This window comes from Ceratosolen solmsi, unplaced genomic scaffold (assembly GCF_000503995.2).
Source record: "Ceratosolen solmsi marchali unplaced genomic scaffold, CerSol_1.0 scaffold14, whole genome shotgun sequence".
Taxonomy (NCBI): Eukaryota; Metazoa; Arthropoda; class Insecta; order Hymenoptera; family Agaonidae; genus Ceratosolen; species Ceratosolen solmsi.
The window spans coordinates 2,641,517-2,663,937 of NW_011948420.1; the positions used below are offsets into that span (position 1 = coordinate 2,641,517).

The window sequence follows — 22,421 nt, forward strand, 5'->3', positions numbered from 1 at the left end:
AGAAATATTGAAGTTATGGCAATTAACATTAATATAGAACACCGTTACCGCGTAAATAGTTCAACCAAAGAAATTCCATGTTCATCGCTTCAGTTACCCGCACCTTCTTAACGACAATGAGAATATTTTTTGCACATTGAACTCTTCTGTAAAATAATTATATTCATAATTTTTTATGCTTTTAGTTTTTAACGTTATTCGCACCTTCTTGAATCTTTCATCTCTTAAATTTTATGTTTCTTTTCAGGCTTTTTAACTCGATTAATGTTTTCTGCTGATCTGCCTCTTTCTATCACTCACCTTTCTATCACTTTCATAAAGATTTTATAACCTTAAGAATATTCAAATATTAATATTCCGATTTTTGTTTCTATGGCTTATGCAGATACATCTATTTGTAATATACGTGGCTATTTATGCGGTTTTTAAAATGCTTATATATATAAATTAAGTGAATTATATGTTTAGTATTCCGTTAAACATATCTACATTACCTATAAATCCCCGTTCTTTCTCTCTCTCTCTCTCTCTCTCTCTCTCTCTCTATCACTTCACATATTCATTGTACATAGTACATATTTATATAGTGGATAATAATATAGAACTACTAAATCCACGAATTGAATTCAATTCGATGGGGTACATTCGTTGCTTAAATCACGACATTTGAGTTTGATGAAAATTAAACTACTCATCCGACATCATAAAAACACCGAAGAATGAAATAGAGTACGAGATGTGAAATAAAGCAAAATTATGACAAGTAAGTAAGTATGAAGTAAGAAATAAAAAATATAAAAAAAGTGAAAATAAAAGGAACTATATTTAATTTATTGTTTCTGTCACTAAAAAATGCAATTATAATGTAATTAGTTAAAAGTAGATTAAAAACTTTGACTAGAATAAGAAACCTGTGGTGTAATATATCGATTGATCGTTTCTTAATATTGCAGAGATTCAACTCTGTTATAAAGTAACTGGCAGTATTATAAGTATACTCTATTTATAATTTGTATTTACTCACATATAAACAGTTGGGAAATAAGTTCACTTTTATTTTATTATCAAAATTATGGAATATTCAGTTCTAAATGTGAGTATAAATTATGTGTTTACTATTAAAAAATTACTATAAATATTAATTAATAAATACTATATAAATTGCGCACCAATAACTTCAAAACTCATTGTATTATATTTTATGTAAGTGGCAATTGTATAGAATTTAAACAAATATATAATGTTGTATATGGTTGGTATGTTTTTTAATAAGATAAACAGCTTTCTTATTCATATAGAATATTAATATAGATGCAAAACAATATGTGAAAAATATTTGTTTTAATAATTGTGTCAAATTGATTATGTCATAGCATTATGCTAATTATACGATTAATTGCATTTATATTTTATATAAAATATTGCATATATCAAAATTTTTTAATTTCGGTTTGTAGCAAATATTTAAGAAACGGATAAAATTTAACAAAATATAAATGTATGAACATATAAAAAGCTTTTAGTTATATAAACAAATGTATAATTCAACATTGTAATAAAATAATTTATGTGATATTAAATATTCCTGTTAAAATTTGAAATATTTAATACAGTATATATCGTTATTTTAAATATAACCTGTAATGATTAAAATACAATGTTATATAATGATACATGGGACGTCAGTGAAGTAGCACTTTTTACTTATTACAAAATGTTTAATATTTGTACAAATAACCTTAATATTAATTGACTGTTTGAATATGTTCAAATTTTTTGTAAACAATTTCAAAATTAATTAATATTAAATAAAAAATTGTAAAATTTTATATTATTTTTTGTTTACTTTAGATAAAACTGTAGTTAGTTTTTAATTAGTAGTTGTATTAATTTTTTTTACTGTTTATATATATATTTACTCCGTTATTTCAATATGTAACAAATATTTCCGGAAGTAACTTTACCCAAATAAATAATTCTTAGATTCAATAAGTTTTTGTATTTCCTTTGACTAATATCCATTTGATACTTCAAATCTTAAAATTGTATTATGTATGAAATAGTATAATTATTCATTATTTGATTTTGAATATTAGTAACATGATACAAGTCATTATAGATTTATAAGAATATTAATTTGTACAAAAATATTATTCAATTCAGATATTAAAACATATTATTTCTATAAAATCAATTTCATATACTCATACATAGCTTATTTTTAATTTTATACATATAATTTAAGTACTTTATTTGCAAAATCACATATATCAATAAAAATCTTTTAAAAGTAAAGACATAATAGATAACTGTCATCATAATTTTGTGTAAATATTTATGTTTAGTAAAAAAAAGTTATAAATAGATATTAATAAATAATATTAAATATTAATACCTTTAATTAGGACTGCATAATAAATATTATGTCAATTTTATCGGCCAAAATATTAATCGTATTTGTAAATATTTATATTTTATAGTTATCCTTCAAATCATGAATATATGTAATCACTTTTGATATTAAAGAATTTGTCGATATATGTATAATATTTCAATTATTATAATTGAATAATAATTATATATTACAATATAATCTTCTATTTTTCTTTTATTCACTAAAGCAGTCTAATTTTGAAGGTATTAATATATTACGATGATAATCATAATTATGATATATTTTGATAAATTTTCGATTTTTATGACAAGTAAAAATTGAAGGAAACTACTAAAATAATATATTTATTATAGCTGTATATTATATCCAACATTGATTTCGATTTACATTATTATATATAAATATCAACAGTAGGATTTAAAAATTTTTTTCTTTTATAATATTTTATCTTTTTGTTGTATATTATATCTTTTTGTCAAAATATGAATTTAAATAATTTAATTGTTTATTTAACAAAGATTCACGAATAAACTTCAAAGTATATAATGAATTTATAAATAATTCAATAATTTGTAATATGATGCCTCCGATGAAATCAATATATACTAAGAACTGAAGACTTGATATTAATTTAACATTAAAATAACCAAAAAATCTGGAAATTACTCTATCATTAGTGATTACAGGTGTAGTCTCGGTCGAATTAATGCTGACCAAGATACATAAGTTATGCAGATAAATTTAAACTGTACATTTACGCTACATTACTAACTGAGTGTAAGCATATGGAAACATCCTCAGTAATGTTTTAAGAACAGCTCTTCTTTCTACTAGCGCTGTTTAATGTGATCAAAGCTTCAAAAAGCCAGAATGTACTGATATACTAGAAGCCTACTAGATTATTCGATCAGCCTCAGTCATCAATCTTACCCGAATTTCCCAGTTGAATTTTCTCTGACTCCCTTCTCACGATGTTACTTTTTATTTTTACTACTTAGTTATGACACCTACATTATAATTATAAGCATGGTACATATTATAAAATTGTTGAATAATTTTAATATTATATCGTATTGAATTTTCTTTAATATGAAAAAACTTACATTTCATTTCGATTTACAAGCTAGCTCGCTTAAATACTCAAGTCAGCTGGTAATATATATTTTTAAACATTAATATTTAATATTTAATTTAATATTAAGTAATAAAAATTAATTATAAGATTTATATAATAGTTATGTAAAATTTTATATGGCAATTTCCAAAAAAAATTGTTTATATTATTTACACAACCACGTACATATATATATTACTATAGAAATAAATAATTTTTTTTCAATATATTTTTTGATACTTCATATTCTTGATAAACAGAAAACACATAATAATCTAAATAAATCATTTAACAACAATTCATCTTTATTATGAAATTAAATTTTTTTGTTCCAGTACCTCTGCTTAACATCAATGTGGTTGAAGGAAGGGCTATAGAACTACCTTGTAACATAACGGCACCCGGATACGATACTCTAGATATGGTATTCTGGTTTAAGGATGGTTTGGGGCCTCCTCTATACTCGTGAGTAATTTTTACTGATTATTTGATTTGATTCGATATTGATTTATATTTTGTTTTATTTATTGAAGAACTTCATTAAAAGTTTATTATATGAGAAATAAAAAATTACTGTTCATTTAGTGGTGAAAAAAAAGTAATTAAACTTATAAAAATTTACCGATTTAGAGAAAGAAAGATATTAATTAAAAGAATTAATTATTTCTTCTGATACCATAGAAAATTCGAAATTCTAGGTCTGTATATGAAAATGAATGAAAATCATAATTTTAGATATAATATTGATATAGATTTTAGATTAAATATTGAAAATTAATAAAAATGTCTGTTTAACTCATATTGTTACATTTATACATTAAAACTACCGAATAATTATTCGCTCAATAATGTTTAGGTTATCAAAAAATTAATTTTTCTTGGTGTACTTCTTTTTATATTCCTTGTCTAAACAAAATTCAACAACATTGAACTACTATTAGTAATAATTAATGCACTTTTGCGAAGAATTTAAAAATATACTATCATTCTATAAATTTAAAAAGATTTATACCAAGATTCTTTTAAAACGCCTAAAAAATATTGAATCATTTATAAAGAACATCAATGAGTATTCATGATTTACATAAAAATTTTAAATGCGCAATATATCAATATAATTTTTTTATTCACTATAAAATTAAGAAAAAATGTAAAGAAGAAAATTATTATTTCATAAAAAACAATTATTTTTCTTTTATGTAAAACTATCCATCGTATTTTAACAAACTACCATTATATATTTAGGTATAGTAAAAAAAAAATATGTAAAGTTTTCACAAGAATAAGATCATTATTCAAATTTTACTTGAATATATTATATCATATATATTATAACAAATTATATAATGAATATTTTATATTTTTATAATACATTTTCAGTTCCTTCTAGATTATACTTTTTATTGGATTATATTATATACTATTTAGATTTACTATTCTGAATTTTATTTTAAAGTAAAAAAGTGGTAAAAATGATAAATAAATACATTAGTAGTAATATCAACTGAGATATTATAAATATTCGAAACAATACGCTATTTATCAATCTGTATTTTAAAATCATAAAATAAAATAATGGTTTTTCATTATATTGTCAGATTCTTTAAACAACTTCCCTAAATGCTAATCATAATCTATTTTCCGGAGACCCTCTACTTTAGTTCTACGCTTAAGTATCTATTATAATAAAATTATCTATTAATATCTGCTATATATTTTTTTAAATAAAGAAACTTCATATTATATATATTATAATTGATTAATTTATAATTAAAATCAGAAATACTAATGTGAATATTTTCTTGCAAATACATATAGTAAAATCAGTTATTTTTCTATTATAGAACATAGACGAATGAATAAAATAAATATAAAACAAGTCATTTTAAAAAATTTATTTTTAATAATCTTATTAATTATTTTCTTATACAAATATTACTTTTAATTATTATTTAATTTATCAATTTTAAGATATACATATCTTTTTCATAAATACGCACGTCGAGTTAATAAATAACATTTAAGATCATCAATTAATTAGTACTTAAATGTTTTTTTAATTAATACATGTGATTTTTTAACTAATAATTTAAATTTCAGGGTAAATAACAATGGGTTTAAAAATAAATTGTATAAATCTGTATTAAAATTGACTATATATATTACAATAATTTAAAATTTTTTCCATATTTAAAAAAAATATATTATTGGTGAATTTATAAACTATAAATTATTTAGTATTATGAAAAATAATTTATAAAGAATCATTTAGAAATGTTAATTTACAATGGATAATTTACAAAAATATTAATTTGAATATTTCTATAGATATTTTCTTTAAAAATTATATATTAAAACATTTTTTTATTGAAATTGAATTAAAAAATTATCGTAAACATTTTGTAGGTATTAGAAAATATTTTGTTGGAATATATAAATGTAGTAATAGGGAGTACTCCGTAGAAAATTTGTATTCAATAAAGCAAATTATCTAATACTTTCCCTATCAGCTAATAGAAACTATTTTAATAAAATGTTCAATGCAGAAATTATTTTTTTATTGAACCTCGTTTGTTGAACTTGAAAATCATACTTGAAAGCAAGCGGCTCGTCTGCCTGATATATTATCAGAATTTTACTGATTTATATATTAAACATTATACAAATTATGTTCAAATAAAATTTATTTTATAATTTTTATTCCGTTGAAGTGTCAAGTATTTATTTTTCTTCTAGTATTCTATGTAATATACAAATTCTATGCAATTTTCAATATTATTTTTATAATATTTTATATGGAATATTTTAAAATATAATATATGTATAAAATACTTGTGAAATCATGAATTAAATATATACATATAAAGCATTAATTAAATCCTTAAATTTCTCACATTACGTATACGTAATATATTTTCAAATTCTATTATAGTAAACCTATATTTAAATCACTTAGAATTCTTATTTGGTGATTTTTTCAAATATAAAAGCTATCTAATTGATGATAGAATATGCTTTAGCATAAAGAAAAACTTATAACACTATGTATGTGCTGATTAAATTCAGACACAATAAGCTATGGCATTTTCATCTCACCTTATGACATGTAATTCTAAAATGACTATTATACAAATATAAGAAACATTTATACACTTAGAAAAATTATTTTTCTTATTTGCTTTCATAATTTTATTATAATCTAATAGAATTCAGGAGAGCCGAATAAAATCTTAATGAACTTTATAGTAATGACTTTGAATGTTTTATTTCACTTTACATCAAAGAAAATGTTTGTTCTTATTTATTCTCTATTTTATAACGTACTTATATTTAACTTCATTAACTACATATAATTTAAGATAATAATAATAAATTATATATATATATATATATATATATATATATATATATATTAATAACATATAATTATTATTACTTCTTGTACTCAAAGGAGAAATATTATAAGTCGGTATACCTAATTTAATATAATCATATATTAGATAATAATAATATAATAAACGCTATATTTATTCTACACAATGTTCTACATATTTGTAATAGTCTCTGCTCTGCTCACAATCTGTTATAAATAATGTAATTGTAATTAATATATCTTAGAATCTTAATATGTTTGAAACAAAAGATCTATTTGCACGAAAGTCTACACATATTTGTAATTTTTCAACTGTAGTTTACAAAAATTTTTATTATATAATAATAGATACAATTAATTATTTTTGTTATACACCAGAATTTATATTTATTATATTAATGACATTTTATAAATGAATATGTAAAAATCTATATTACATTAATATATTTGTAATTTCATGTGAATTATAAATATGTTTTACAATTATATAAAAATTTTAAAATATCATTTTTCGAAAATATTTTTAATTGTTATAAGCATGCATATTTAATAATAATAATATTAAAGTTTATAATAAGGTTTAAATAATGTTTTTAATAATTGATCTAAATTTATTAATCAGATAGCTATAATAATTAAAAATAGTTCAATATTTATAAATTTTATACAAATAATTTTGTATAAAAACGTTACACCTACAAATTATATATTCTGCTTTAATTATAAAAAAAAATTGTACTCTCTTGTGTTACAGAGATGAATTAACAGAATGAGAAGGTTAAATACTATAACTTCGACAATGAAAAACAAAAATGTTAAGAACAATTTTATAATCAATGACATGTTTACTATATTTCTGTCCTATGTTCTTAAAATTGTATAATATTTAAATCTGTACTTTTCAATAAATATATATTAAATGTAAAATTAACAATACTACTTTTATTTATAAATATTACTTATATGAATTATTAATTACTTTATAAATATTAATTAATTAAATAAGAGTTATTAAAAGTGAAATACGGAAAATATCTTCAAAATTTAGTTTAGTAAAAATATTGTTATTTTATGATATAAAATGAGAAAATAATGTAAATCTATAAAAAACATTTATATTTAATATCAAATTTAAATATAATATGAGTTTTAATTTTTAGACATTTGACAAGACTAAATTTTATGATATTTATTATTATATTTCTAAATTTTTAAATATTGTATGAATATAGTACAGGATTGTTTTATATGTTGATGATAATTTTTATTAGTTAGATACTTGCGAGCACTTAATGGAATATTTGAACAAATCTCCTGAATTATGCTTAATCGAAATAAAATAGAACAAGCAATCGGCAATTCTCGATTATAAACATTTTCAAGCATGAAAATCGATTAGTAATAAAAATTAATGGAAACACTAATCACCGGCTGCTCAAAATAATACTCAAAATGATCGCTATACCCGTAATCAACGAGCGGATACCGTTTCTATGGAAACAGAGGGAATTAGAGTTAATCAGCAATCCATCGCCTCGGCAACGACAGAACTGAAATGATCTAGAGGCATTTGAATAATAATCAACGATATAGCGAGGGATAGAGTTCCAACTAACTAGAAACAAAAACAAGCATTAAGAAAATGAAGTTGTGCGAAATACAATCCTTTATGAAAATCTAATTCTATATCAAACACATTTCTTAATATTACTCACAATATGTAATTAAATATAATTTTGGTAACTGCTAAACCAATCAAATGATGGTTTGAGTTGATTCTATCATCCGAATTAATACGATATTAAATGTTAGTCATAACAGTAACCATAATATTTGAAAACATACTCTTATTAAAATACTATATCTTTTGATTTAATAATTTTTTTAGTAGTTAAATTTAAAAAGTTAAAGATGAATTTATGATCTTTTTTAGTTTTTATAACAAGAGATAATTTTTGGATAATTTTTATGAGTTTTACATTTTACAAAAAAAACGTTCAGTTAATTGTATCTAAATTTATAAATTGTATAACAAAATAATACATTGTTATATTTCAATTTAGGTTTCAGACAAAAATAAAGTAGTACAAGAGTATTATTAGAAAACTTTAAAGCTCAATGATATGTTATCAAATATTAAATTATATTAAGTAATTGAAATTCATTTTTACAAATTTTATTAATATTAATAATAAATTCTTTCAAAATAAACTGATCATACTGTTGTCTAACACATTCTAGCTACTGAGCATAATGACCCCCGCACTGTTTAAATAATTGAAAAAATTAAAATATCTATTTAAATTACAGCATGCTTTTCTATTTTTGTACATGACAATTCTTACAGACATAAGCCAACAGATATATATATATATATATATATATATATTAAGTCATACGTAAATAAAGAAAGAAAAATAGAGATCAACAATGATTTTATGAGTGAAAAATGAGAATTATTACAATTAATAAATTTTGAGTCGACTGGTATAATAATATCCATAAATCGAATTAATCAAACAACATATATTTGAATGAAATTTACTGTACTTCAACAATATATACGTAGTTTAGTCTGATCGCAATATGAAGTACTAATGTAGACTTTAAGAGTATCTACGTATGTATGTACTCGGAAATGTGGATGAAACTGGTGGTAAACCATGTCAGATGAATCTCTATCTGCCCTCATGCAATGTCTCATGTAGTTTCCGACTGTATCAGAGATATCGTCTCTTTGAATTCTACCTTATATAAGCAATAATAAGGTTGAATTTTTTTTTTACTTCTTTTTATTCCTACATTTTTACTTTTCAAAAATAAAATCATTGTTCTAATGAAAATATTTAATATTAGAATTAATATAGATTTTTATCCATTAGTTTCTAGTTTTATCCAAATACAAATATACTCATAAAAATATGTGTGATATAATCATAGTATTTCGAACAATAAAAAGCCATTCATTATTTTTAGGAATTTTCTTTTTTTATAACTTTTCTTATACACATATGTACGTCATAAAATATAGGCATTTTAGAATTCAATAAGTTATAGGATATTATTTATCATATGTATTTTACGACCTTCAGCATATAATTTTATTATCGATCATAGAATTTAGTTTTCAATATAAAATTACTTTCGCAATTATTAAAATATTACTTTTATAGGATATTAGAATATTAGACTCTCATATAGCTTAAAGACATTGATTAACATTTATACACTAAAATATGAAACAGTTTTAAACAATAGAACTATTATATAACATTAATTATTATTGTATTTTTCATAATGGGTATACAATTAAATATTTCATAACGTGTTTATAAAAAAAAATCAAAAAATTATAAAATGCAAGTACATACAATATTTTGGAAGTTTTTAATAATTTGGAAAATCAAATTTATGTATTTATTTTCTTATAAAATGTTCAAATATAAGCTCAAAAATAATTTCTTCATTAAATGATATTAAAATTTTGACATATGTGTATGAAAATATATTTTAAGGAATTACCAAGAACTTTATTATCGAATTTACCCAATTAATAACATGAAGTATTTATGAATTAAATAGTTAATAGATACGTACAATATTTTATAATAAAAAGTATCAAATTGATTTTCCATAGTTTATTTTACATTTTATTTTTCACAAAAAATTATTCTTTTCAATATATTTCTTATATAAAATGAGAGGAAAAATTTTTTTAGAGAAATAATAAAAACATGAAAATGAAAATGAGAAATATAATAAATTATATAAATATAAAATATATGAAGTCCGTGCTCATATTATAAAACTAATTAAATCTCGTAAAGCGAAAAATTTAAGTATACACCTAATTCGAGAACAAAAATATGTAATAATATAGTTTTAACAAAACAAATGAAATAACTAACAAAAACTTTAAAAGCAACAAAGCAAAATTTGAAAATACCTTCTTTTGTTAATCAAATAAGGAGTTTAGAGTGTTAATTATTATTTTAGTTTTTTTTTAGTTCTTTTATGGTTTTATTTTTCTATTTTTTCGATTCTTTTCAAACTTAGAACTTATTATTCAAATTGTGAATAGAAATAATCAATAATTATTTACTTAAATAGAACCATACTTATTTTAAAAAAAGAATTGAATCCTATTGTAACTCATAATGACATATTCTGTACCAATAGTAGTATTTATAACATAGTTTCTAATGAATTAAATTATTATAATAAAAAAAAGATTTAAAATAAAAATCATAAATTTTCTTTTTTTCTTAATAATTTTATATGAACATTTTATCCAACCTTTATTTATCGCATAAACAATCGCTATGACATCATCATTTATGATTTTGTCTCCATCCTTTTGCTGTATAATCCTTTTGAAGTTCACTTGAAGTAACAATGCTATTGGCCCCAACGTAAAGTATGTCTGTTGTCATGAAGATTCATGCAGACGCGTAATCCTTCTTCATAATAATCAAGAGCGCTTCAGAGCGTCGGAGATGGTAATAGAAATGAGTGGCCACTGCTGCAAGAGGAGAAGAAATCGTTGACCTATGCCTATGATGAATGTCCATGAACTACCAGCTGTACTATAGTTATCGTTGTTCGCTTATGTTCTTATTGTATGAATAGCCGCACAAAAGGGCGATATAGCGAGAATTTGTGTGTGGACACACGCTAACGAAACAACATATCTTTCATAACCATACTTATGTTGACACTATTATTTTGCTAAATAAATTAGAATTTCCATCAAAATTCTAATAACTTATAATGTATTGATCAATGATTTGTATGATACTAAGATAAATTGAAACTTAATGTGCTTAATGAGAATATCATTTTTAAATATTATTATAGTAACAATAATAATAACGGAATGAAAATTTTTGATAAATATATAATCAATAATTTATATTTCAAGTTAATTTAAATAAAATTAATTGATACATCTATTAAAAGTATAAGCTCCCACGTCACTGTTCTAGTTTCATATAATAAAATAAAATTTTCATATAATAAAATAGATTTATTTCATTGTAAGATAGTTCCGAAAATAAATATAAAAACTTTCTCTTAAATAACAAATGTAATCTAAAGTTAATATTGTCAGTAACAAATAATAAAAACTAAAATGCAATTAAATTACTGCATATTCAATAATAAATTAATGCAAATTTTGGATTTATAGTATTTAAGTTATTTAAATGTAATTTAATCGACAGAATAAAAGATAATGATCTGCAAACTGATAAAACAAAATCATATATTCCATGAAGTTTAAATAAAATGTATTTCAAATAAATAGTTGTACTTCATTTACTAAACATATATTGTGGCTTAAATATAATAAGTATTGAAAAGTATAGAAATTTAAAATATTAAAAATTGAAGTCTCATAGACTTTTCTGATATTTATAATCATTCTACATTAATATATTTATAAAGTACGCCATACGTAATACGTACATAATACGTCATAAGTACATATTAATGTACTTTATAAATAATCGAGTAATCGAATGTTAAGAAATTTATTTATAGAATCTAAATATAATCTACAATTTTAATTATCAAAAACTCGTTAGTGATGTATAAAATTAAAATTATATTCTTATTCATTAAAATAAAGAATTAAAAATTTGTAACTATGTTCCAATATTTATATAAATTATTAATAATTATTTCATTATATCAAGAGACAGAATAAGTATATATTCACTGTAAACTTTTGTTGGTCATTATCATTCCTTATAATTGGGTTGAGTATCAATACATGGCCATTTGAGTATATAATGATCTATTAAAGATTGTATTTTGAATACTTATTATTATTCATTCTTGAAACATTATTTTATTTTCAAATTATTTATAAAGAAATAATTAATTTAAAGTTACCTATAACTAATATTAATTTTGTAGCTCAATTGACGAGTAAGGCAATAAATTAATTTTCTGTAGAATAATAAAAACTGTAGAAAAATATTTAAAAGTATCAATTATTGATTAAAAAAAAATTTTATATTTATAATCAAATAAAATCTTCGAAACGAAAAAAATTAAAAACCTATATTCATAATATTTATTCAGTATTGCATCTAATAGTTAAATATTTATAAAGTATATTTGCTCCTAGTGTTCTCTTTCTTTTTTTTACCGTTCGTTCTTAGCTCTTTCGTCGTCGACTTCTACCACTCTTTTATTTATATTTCTCTTTATCTCTCTTATACAAATTTTATTCATCTTTGTATTGCATGACAAGCTGAAGAAAACATACGTATTTACTATACACATAATGCATACGCACATTTCTGTACTTCATTATTTTATTTCATTTGATATAAGCTCGATATACCGATATAAGCTTACTATATTTTATAAATATTTATCGGATAAAAATTTTACTGCCAACTCTTAAAAATAAATAAATGCGATTCCACAAAATGGTATTATTATTCTTACATAAGTTAGAATTAGAGTCTTATAAATAGTCATAATGATAATAATGGGCGTCAAGAATATATTAAGATTCCAAACAATGTTTTAGCAAATTTTCTACTTTAACTGGGATTCGGTAAAATGATACATAAATATGTATAAATTAGTTTCAAATTCATTAGTTTTATTTTTCTATTGGAATAGATAACGAAATTCAGCCTTCACAAACTTATAACTCTGTTCAATTATTTGGGCAGTACTATGCATAAAACTGATTATTGTTACAGACATTTTTATAGATAGATTATGCAATTCAAAAAATGAATATGGAAACTATTTATGCAAGTTATTTTTATTATTTTATTAAGTTATATATAAGTTATATTTATTATTTTTATTAAAAAATTAAAAATATGTAGATTTAAATTATTTTAATACAACTTATATATTTGTCGGTATTGTATCTTACTATTTTCATTAGTAATCAAGTATTTAATGAAGAAAAAATAATATTTAAATTTATAAATAATTGTCATTCTTCATGAAATAGTTACTTATAACAATAGAATTATAAAACATAGGATTAAAGGCCTATAATTTTATGCTATTTTAATTATATAATTATATAAATATCATAAAATTATATTATAATTTTATGATATAATTTTATAGATTATGATACTTCATGAGTTGCGTTAAAAATTATGAATATTTTTTGCATAAATTTTAGAAAGGAAGAAACCTAATAAATATATAAGAATTGATACGAACGATATTAGATCTTATATACATTTACTTATCCGAAATAAAATTATAATTTATAATTTATATAGAAAATGGAGATAAATCATTTTGTTACCTGACGCCAAAACAAATCTTTTCCAAACAAAAGAAAAAAAATTCTCCATCTATTATGGTCTACCGAATCTGATTATGAGATCACATGCACACACGCATAAATACACACACACACACACACACACACACACACACACACATTATCAATTTTCAAACTGTCAATCCCATTACGCAAATGACAAATCCTTACAAATACAGTAAATTTATATAATAGAGAAAACATAAAAATATTATCATTATCTTGGTATATCTAGCTAATGTTAAATTTGATAACCCCCTTCAAGATTCTTGCAACAGACAGGTTGTATGGACATGTGTCGTGAAGTAACAGCTGCACATGCGGGTATACGTATCTGCAAATTAACCACCGCAACTTGAGAGCGCAATTTATGTCGAGCGTTAAAAGTTTGATGTATCGTTCAGAACTGACGCGAAACCGCAAGCGGTTACCGAAGCGCCAAAGCTTCTCTTAACAGCGCGACACCACATTAACCGCAGACTTACACTCGTATGCCAAAATCATAGTCATGGTGTTATGAATTTGTAACAGTCCCATCGCCATATCCCAACGATTCGATTTCTCTTGCTCATCACCCTATATATTTTCGCCTATTTATTATTTGTTAAATTATTATAGATACAAAAATAAAGGTCGAGAATAATGTTTCCTTCAGACTTGAAAACTTACACTTTGCCAAATAGTTTTTGGCAATTACTTATTATTAAATTCATTTAGACTCAATAAAAACGTATTATTATACCATTACGTTTTATTATACCATTATATATTATTATGCCACTGTATCATATTATACCATTACACATTTTTCTACTTATTTGAATAATTGAATAATTTGAATAGCTACTTATTTGAATAATTTTCATTAAAGTTTTGAGAAAGTAATTTTTATATGTTATTTCTATATATTTTTATTATTTTAATTTATTATATATCATAATTTATATATATATATATATATATATATATATATATATATATATATTAATATATATCATAACATATAAAAATTATTATTACTCTATAAAATGAAGGAAATAAATACAAAAATATATATAAGTTTTATTGAATTTTATAAATCAGAAAATTGAATGGTATATATAAACATTAGTTATATCGATGGAAAATTCACTAAAAATAAAAATGGACTTTTAAATTTGTATATCTGATTATTGATTATAGGTGAAGAATTAAACAAGAAACTTAATAGTTAATTTATAAATGAAAAGCCTTGAACATTATGACAAACCAATTGACAAAGTTTGATAGATAAGTGTAAAATTAGCTTGCAGTGCATTTAGAATTAGATATTATGTGTTCTATAATGTTTCAATTAATTATCATGCTTGACTTCTGAGGCCATGGATTTATTTGCTATAATAGTTAATATCACTGTAGTCCCATAGTTCGCGACCGCCTTTACCCTTACTTCATTATCTTAAGCTATGAAGAATAGTTATTAAGAAATGCATTTAGTTATAAATTCATAAATATCTAATTAATCTTATATGTACGCTGTATAAAGTAAAAGCCAACGTATATTTAGTGAATGAGAACATTTATGCAAATTTAATATAAATTAAGTATTATGGCATCCTAACAATAAAAGACAAGTCGAACAATTTCAATATGAAATTTCGTAGGTTTCTGTTTATTATATATAATGAATAATATACTGTACTTTGATAACAAATGTATAAAAAACGTGTTGATGTTTATATCGCTGAAAGTATATGTTCTTAATGAAAAAGTTCATTGTTCTTTATCGTTCATGTATTGTATATATATATATATAGATACATAAAATTGAAAAGCGTGTGCAAATAATGTAATTTAAACATTTAAATACTTTTATGTATGAATATTCATAATTTTCATGTGAATAAACTATGCTATCTTATTTTCTTAGAAGTAACACAATTAAAAAATTAAATAATATCGATTTTAAAAAACAAAAGTATCATTCCATTTTGCACAGCAGAGAAAAGTACAAAATGAGTTTCAGAATATTTTGTAGTTGGCAGACAATGCTGTTCAATTCAGAATCCAAATTCTCATTTACCGTCATTTAAATTACTCTTGATCGATCGATATACACAATATTAAAAATTACTTTCATGTTGGGCCATATATGGGATGGAGGTAAGTAGTGTTAAATATAGAGGCTATAATGCAACTAAGAATCCAAATTCCTGGCTTTGATCGCATTCCCCTCTTGTCCGCTTTGCGATATATAAAGTCTAGTTTCTGTTTTTTCTTTATTAGTTAAACCAAGTTAGAACCTCATAAAAAACAAGAAATATGAAGAGAGTGTCACGAATACGTGGGGTAAAGTTTAAGTTTTGCTTCGTTTCACGAATTTCACGTAAGTATTAAGTATAGTTAAGAAAATATCTGTAAATTTTATGAACTGTATAATTAAGAAATAATTGAAAGAATAATAAGGTTTTCGAAGTGTGTGTGTGTGTGTGTGTGTTTATTATCATAGATCATCAGAAATAAACACTAATTATCATATAATTAAATATTTATTGATAGAAAACCTAATGTTTCGTAAATATTAAGTAAATAAACTTCTATTCTAGAACAAGCTAAGACAACAAATAAATGTATTAACAACAGAGAAGAAAGCTCTGATTATACTATGATATATATATATATATATATATATATTTTTTTTTTATTTACCCAATTCACTCACAATGTTGTTAAAATCGAAAGAAACCATTATTTATGAAGTCAAGAGATATATCGTATTCCCGTGAAAATATTATTACAGTTGAAATTTAAGAGGCTTTAGATAATTAAAAATATCATTACTGTATTATACTTAAAACATGAATATTATTTTTCATTAAACGTACATCGAGTAATAGGTATTATTAAAAATATATTTGAAATACAGCTATTATCCGATCATATTTAGTGGAATAGTATACTAACAGCTTGAATCGCATTTAATTTAAAGGAAGATTGAAATAAACTGAGAATTTTAATTTCACCTAATATTTAAGATGTCCATGAATCTAAAGTATATACTACTAATATATAGTACTGATCATATGTGATCATCTATCTATATAAATTTCACAGGCGCATATATATTTGCTCATGACAAATACACTCTATAAATGAACCTTATTTAATTAAAATTTAATTTTAACATATGTTCCTAATTGTCACTGCTATTTTAGATCAAGTATCCAAATAAACAATAGTTTTACAAAACATTTTTGTCTTAGTTGTGTCGTGCCATTCGTTCGACAACGGTGAAACTTTTTCAACAACTTCTATGTTACGGATTGTTAACAGGCGCAAGGTAAATAAAGTAGATCGTTTATATGATTATTGTTTTTAAAATTTCAAAATTAATTATCTTATTTAAATTCAAAGTTTTAAATTGAATAATAAAAATAAAAAATAATTGTATTATATCAATATTCTACTATAATTCTTTATAAAAATAATGTATTAAATGATATATGTATTTATAAGAAATATTAATTAAAAATTTTTGTTAATATTGCTTATCATAAAACTAAATAATTAATTAAATATTTACATTTAAGAATGTAGAATATTTATAATTAATATATGTTAGGAGTTCATTTAATGTCTATTATACAGATTAGATACAGACTAAGGCGGGAAATATATAAAAAATAAGATAATTAAATTACGTTTCTGATATAAAGAAAAATATCTGTACGAATATATTGTTCTTTTTTAAATATTCTGGTATCTTTTACCCACGTCTTTATTTTTGATAATAAATAAATAGATATACGTTATCAGTAATAGCGTTAACTACTAAATTTGTAAGAAAAATATTTTGAATTAAATACTACTATCAGAATGCGTCCTACTAGAGATCAGTAATTAATTTTCAAATTGACAGCACAAAATTGTTTGTATTCAAATGTTTGTAATGTAAATATTTGCTCTATTTATTTCTAATTCTGTCAGCTTTATTTCTTGCAGCTTCCTATTTAATTCAAATTGTGTACATTTAAATAAGTTATTTTCCTTTGAAAAAAAAAATAAAATAAAGGGAGAATTAATCACGCAATAACATCAATGTAAATATTTCATTTCACTTTATATCTTAAAGGCGTTATATAAATTGAAGTAAATAGAAAGTCATTGTATGTAGTTCTATGCTATAATAATAGTATTAATTTATTAATTAATTTGTTTTAATTAGAATAAACATAAGTTAATCATTATTTAATATTTTTCTCATTTTTTGAGATGTATTATAAGAATGATTCATTTTTTATATAATTTATATATATGCTCCTTTTATGTACATATTTACTTTATATATTATTTGTTAATCATTATATTCATCAATAATATTTTCTTTTTATATTTATTAAATCAGTCGAAATAATCTGCTGTTCAATGAAACTCAAACTACATTAATAATTTAATTAAAAAATTATATAGCTAATGAAAAAACATTATATAAATAGTACAAATCATTATATGCTTTAAAAATGTTAGGATCTAGTTAGTAAAATATACATTGAATTAGATAATATTCTGTAATATATAATAATGAGGAAATTGTTATTAAAAATAAATTGCTTAATTACTTAGAACAAAAATTTATTTTCTTTTAAATATGAAATATAAATACATATTTAAGTATACTATTATGTAAAGAAGCTTGATTTACAATTACGTAATTTTAATTTTTAACGATTCTTAAACTTTTTTATGATACTTAAATATTTAAACTATTTAACTGTAATATTTAAATATCATATTTAAAATAATTATCAACTGTTCAAATAGACAGATAGATATAATATAAAAGTAAATTAAAAATATGTGGAAAGAAAATAAGATTTTGTTTATATTAATTAAAAAATGCATTATGATTGTCTAGAAATATATATACTAAATTATATATATATATTCTAAATGTATTAATTAAATGAATAATAAACAGTATAAAAGCTTAACTCTTTATGTCCTTATATTCATACAATAATCAATAAAAATAAGGTTTTTTGTTTAATAAAAAAACAATAATAAAAAAACAATGTTTGTTATTGTATGAACTTCTATTTTATCAAATTTTTTGTGTACATATATTCTTGAATATAGTTAAAAAATAAATTTTCTACCATTACGTTTCCTATTTATTTTTTTGAAATCATAATATAGATGAAAAAATTTTTCGGCTGCTATCTAGTGAAAAATAAGTAAATTTTTCAAATATATATTTTGGTAAATTAATGTAGCGTATATTTAAAAATAGACTAATAAACTCATAAAAAGTAAATTTATTCCCATTTGATACATAATCAAAGACATAATCGATTACATAATATATTCCATTAAAGATCTGACACCACATCAAGTATAGCTATTCATCAATCAAGCATACTTGATTCAACTACCATCTTCTCCTGCTGCCTCACAAGCATGATTGACTGACGACATCAGCATAACCTCAAAGCAACACAGTAATATCCATAGAAGCCTTCATAACATAAGAATTACAAGAACACATCATTTGAATAATCCAACAGAATTATTTATCTCTACACAACAGTGCGATATTATAATAATTGTATACACTCATTAACCTTGTTTTTAAATAAATATATTATATTTTTCAACCTTGTCCGTTATTGATTTCCTTTAAAATTATCCTGCCGAGAGACTAATCTACTGAACTATTGAATTGGCAGTTCGAGCCATAAGCTAACCCTTTAAATCCGAACACCCATTATAAGATAATTTAAAAATAAGTATAATTATAAATATAACATAGAATTATAGATTTATTACATCATAAATATAAAAGCAGTTATCTAAGAATCCAATTTTTTGTATGTAAGTTATTTTAATTTTAATTATAATTTAATTTTAGGCACTATAATTACAAAATTAACTAAAATATTATTTTGCGTCCAATTAAATTAATGTAATATTTTAATAATTGATATATTTTGAAATATAACATTTACAATAGATTCAAATTAACTATTGGTAATTAATCAGGAATAGTGAAAACGTGAATATATATTTAAAAACGATATTTCAAATATTTATTACAAAATATAAGTTATACGTATACTATTTAATCTCAAATTAGTAATTAGTTTATAAATATAAGTAGAGATAATTTAAAAATATTTCAATAAGATGTCTAGTTAATTATATAAAAACAGTGGCTATAATATGATAATTATGATCCATTTTCTGACTAACTGTCTGATTAACTTGTACTACGTTATGCAGTAGTACCTACTTTATGTACAGTAAAAATCTACGCAGTCATCTTTAGTTCAACAATAATATAACAATAACAATAAATATATTTCTATTTATCAATATAAAAAAATCGCGTATATTGCTTTAAAGCATTGAAATATATATATCCTTTAGCAAAACCGTATCACTTATTCATCATTAAATCAAGATTAACTGATTTATATGATTCTTTTTATTTCGATATAATAATATTAATACATAGTGAAGTTATAGTAGCCAATTTTAGTAAGATCCTAAAATATAAAAGAAATTTAACGAACCTATATAAAAATAATGAAAAACTATTTATGGGAATCAAATATTAGATAGCCAAAATGTTATTTGTATAATTGATATGCCCTCGGACACTTTTGTCACAGATCTCATTTTTCCAACTTAAATATCAAGAAATTATATGTCAAGAAATATAAGAAGAATCTTCTCTATTCATTTTAAGATGTAAAGGATCAACGAAATGAGTGTGAATTTCAGGCGGTGTTAGGAATGGCAATGCAGTTGATCTTTGCCAGATTCATGCTACACAGACTTTTTCTCATCGAATAATGAAAATTTATTAAAATTTTTAAAGAAGATTAATTAAAACTTTCCTTATTAAAATGTTAATTTAACTGACAACTGTGTTTTTTATTATAACGTAAACTTTTATATTATACTATTTAAGAAATCTAAAATCTCATATTAAAAATTAAACTTAACTATATAATATATTTCGGAAGATTGATTAAAACTAATTAATATCAATGGATTTTATATAGAATGAAATTCTGAGGGACAAAATTTTTTAATAAACTATATTTAATAAAAACGGAGTTTTTAATAACAGTTAACAGCATAATTTATATTAACAGCATTAAATATTGAACGAGTAATGCATAATAATTTGATAAATAGAATTATAAAATTTTTTTTTAATTATTGATGATATCAATCGAAATCGAGTTATCGAAATGCATAATAATTTGATAAATAGAATTATAAAATTTTTTTTTAATTATTGATGATATCATTTTTATTGAAAAAATACGTAAAATTGAAATTAAATAATAAAAGTTTTAATCAGCGCTCATTGAATAAAACAATATATCTTATGTGACACTAACAAAACAATATATGTATACGATACTAAAAAAAGATAATGGATATCCAAAATTCAAAAAAAAAGACGGAAAGGTAGTGTAGGTATATGGAGGTGTCCAGCATAGTAAGCATCGTTGACAGTGAAGATCCATTAAGTACCAGGCATGGTCGCAAAACCAAATTGAATTAGGAAGTTCTACTAAGCACATGTCTTGAATTTGCATTTAAACGCCGCGAACTTGTGGTAGAAGCAGTGTGTGCTTCCAATGCTCTGGAAACTACCGCTACGAAAATATATCTATATACACTAAATCAAGCCAGTACTTTGTATTTGCTCAATAACATTATTCAAATTATTAGAACTATTAGACTTTTAACGTACTATTCCATATTTCTTCAGATACTTGAAGTAAAATGAAACGCATTTAAGAAAGTTATGTGAAGTACAAAATTGTTTCAGTGCTTTAAACTATTAATAATTAATAAAATTATTCATCTAATCAATATACAGTTAAGTAGCGCATTGAAATATTAAAAATATATGTATGTTATATATGAAGATAAAAAAATCTATTTAAGTTACATTATAATTATATTATAGTATTTATTAATTATTAAATTATAATTATTTTTAATATTGATTGATATTTGATACTGAATTAATTTAATACTGTTTTTAATATTAATAATACACTTTTATATTAATTCAGAAGATCATTACAAAATTTCATCAGAAATATTGCTAATTATCTGCTATAGAATTTAATTCATACCTATTGATTTTGAATTTCTGATCGATAATAAATGATTACTTATACGACTCTTAGAAAAAAATTTTGCAGCAATTCATTTCAAATTT

General features: G+C 22.0%; 1 protein-coding gene across 1 annotated transcript in view; it reads left to right on the forward strand.

Annotated features, from left to right (window-relative positions):
• Positions 1 to 756: 756 nt before the first annotated feature.
• Positions 757 to 22,421, forward strand: part of LOC105361145 (hemicentin-1) — a 196,240-nt gene continuing 174,575 nt past the window's right edge. The window contains exons 1-2 of the mRNA XM_011498252.1: positions 757 to 763; positions 3,845 to 3,974. Coding sequence (XP_011496554.1) covers positions 757 to 763; positions 3,845 to 3,974 — 137 coding nt within the window. The remainder of the gene's footprint in view (positions 764 to 3,844; positions 3,975 to 22,421) is intronic.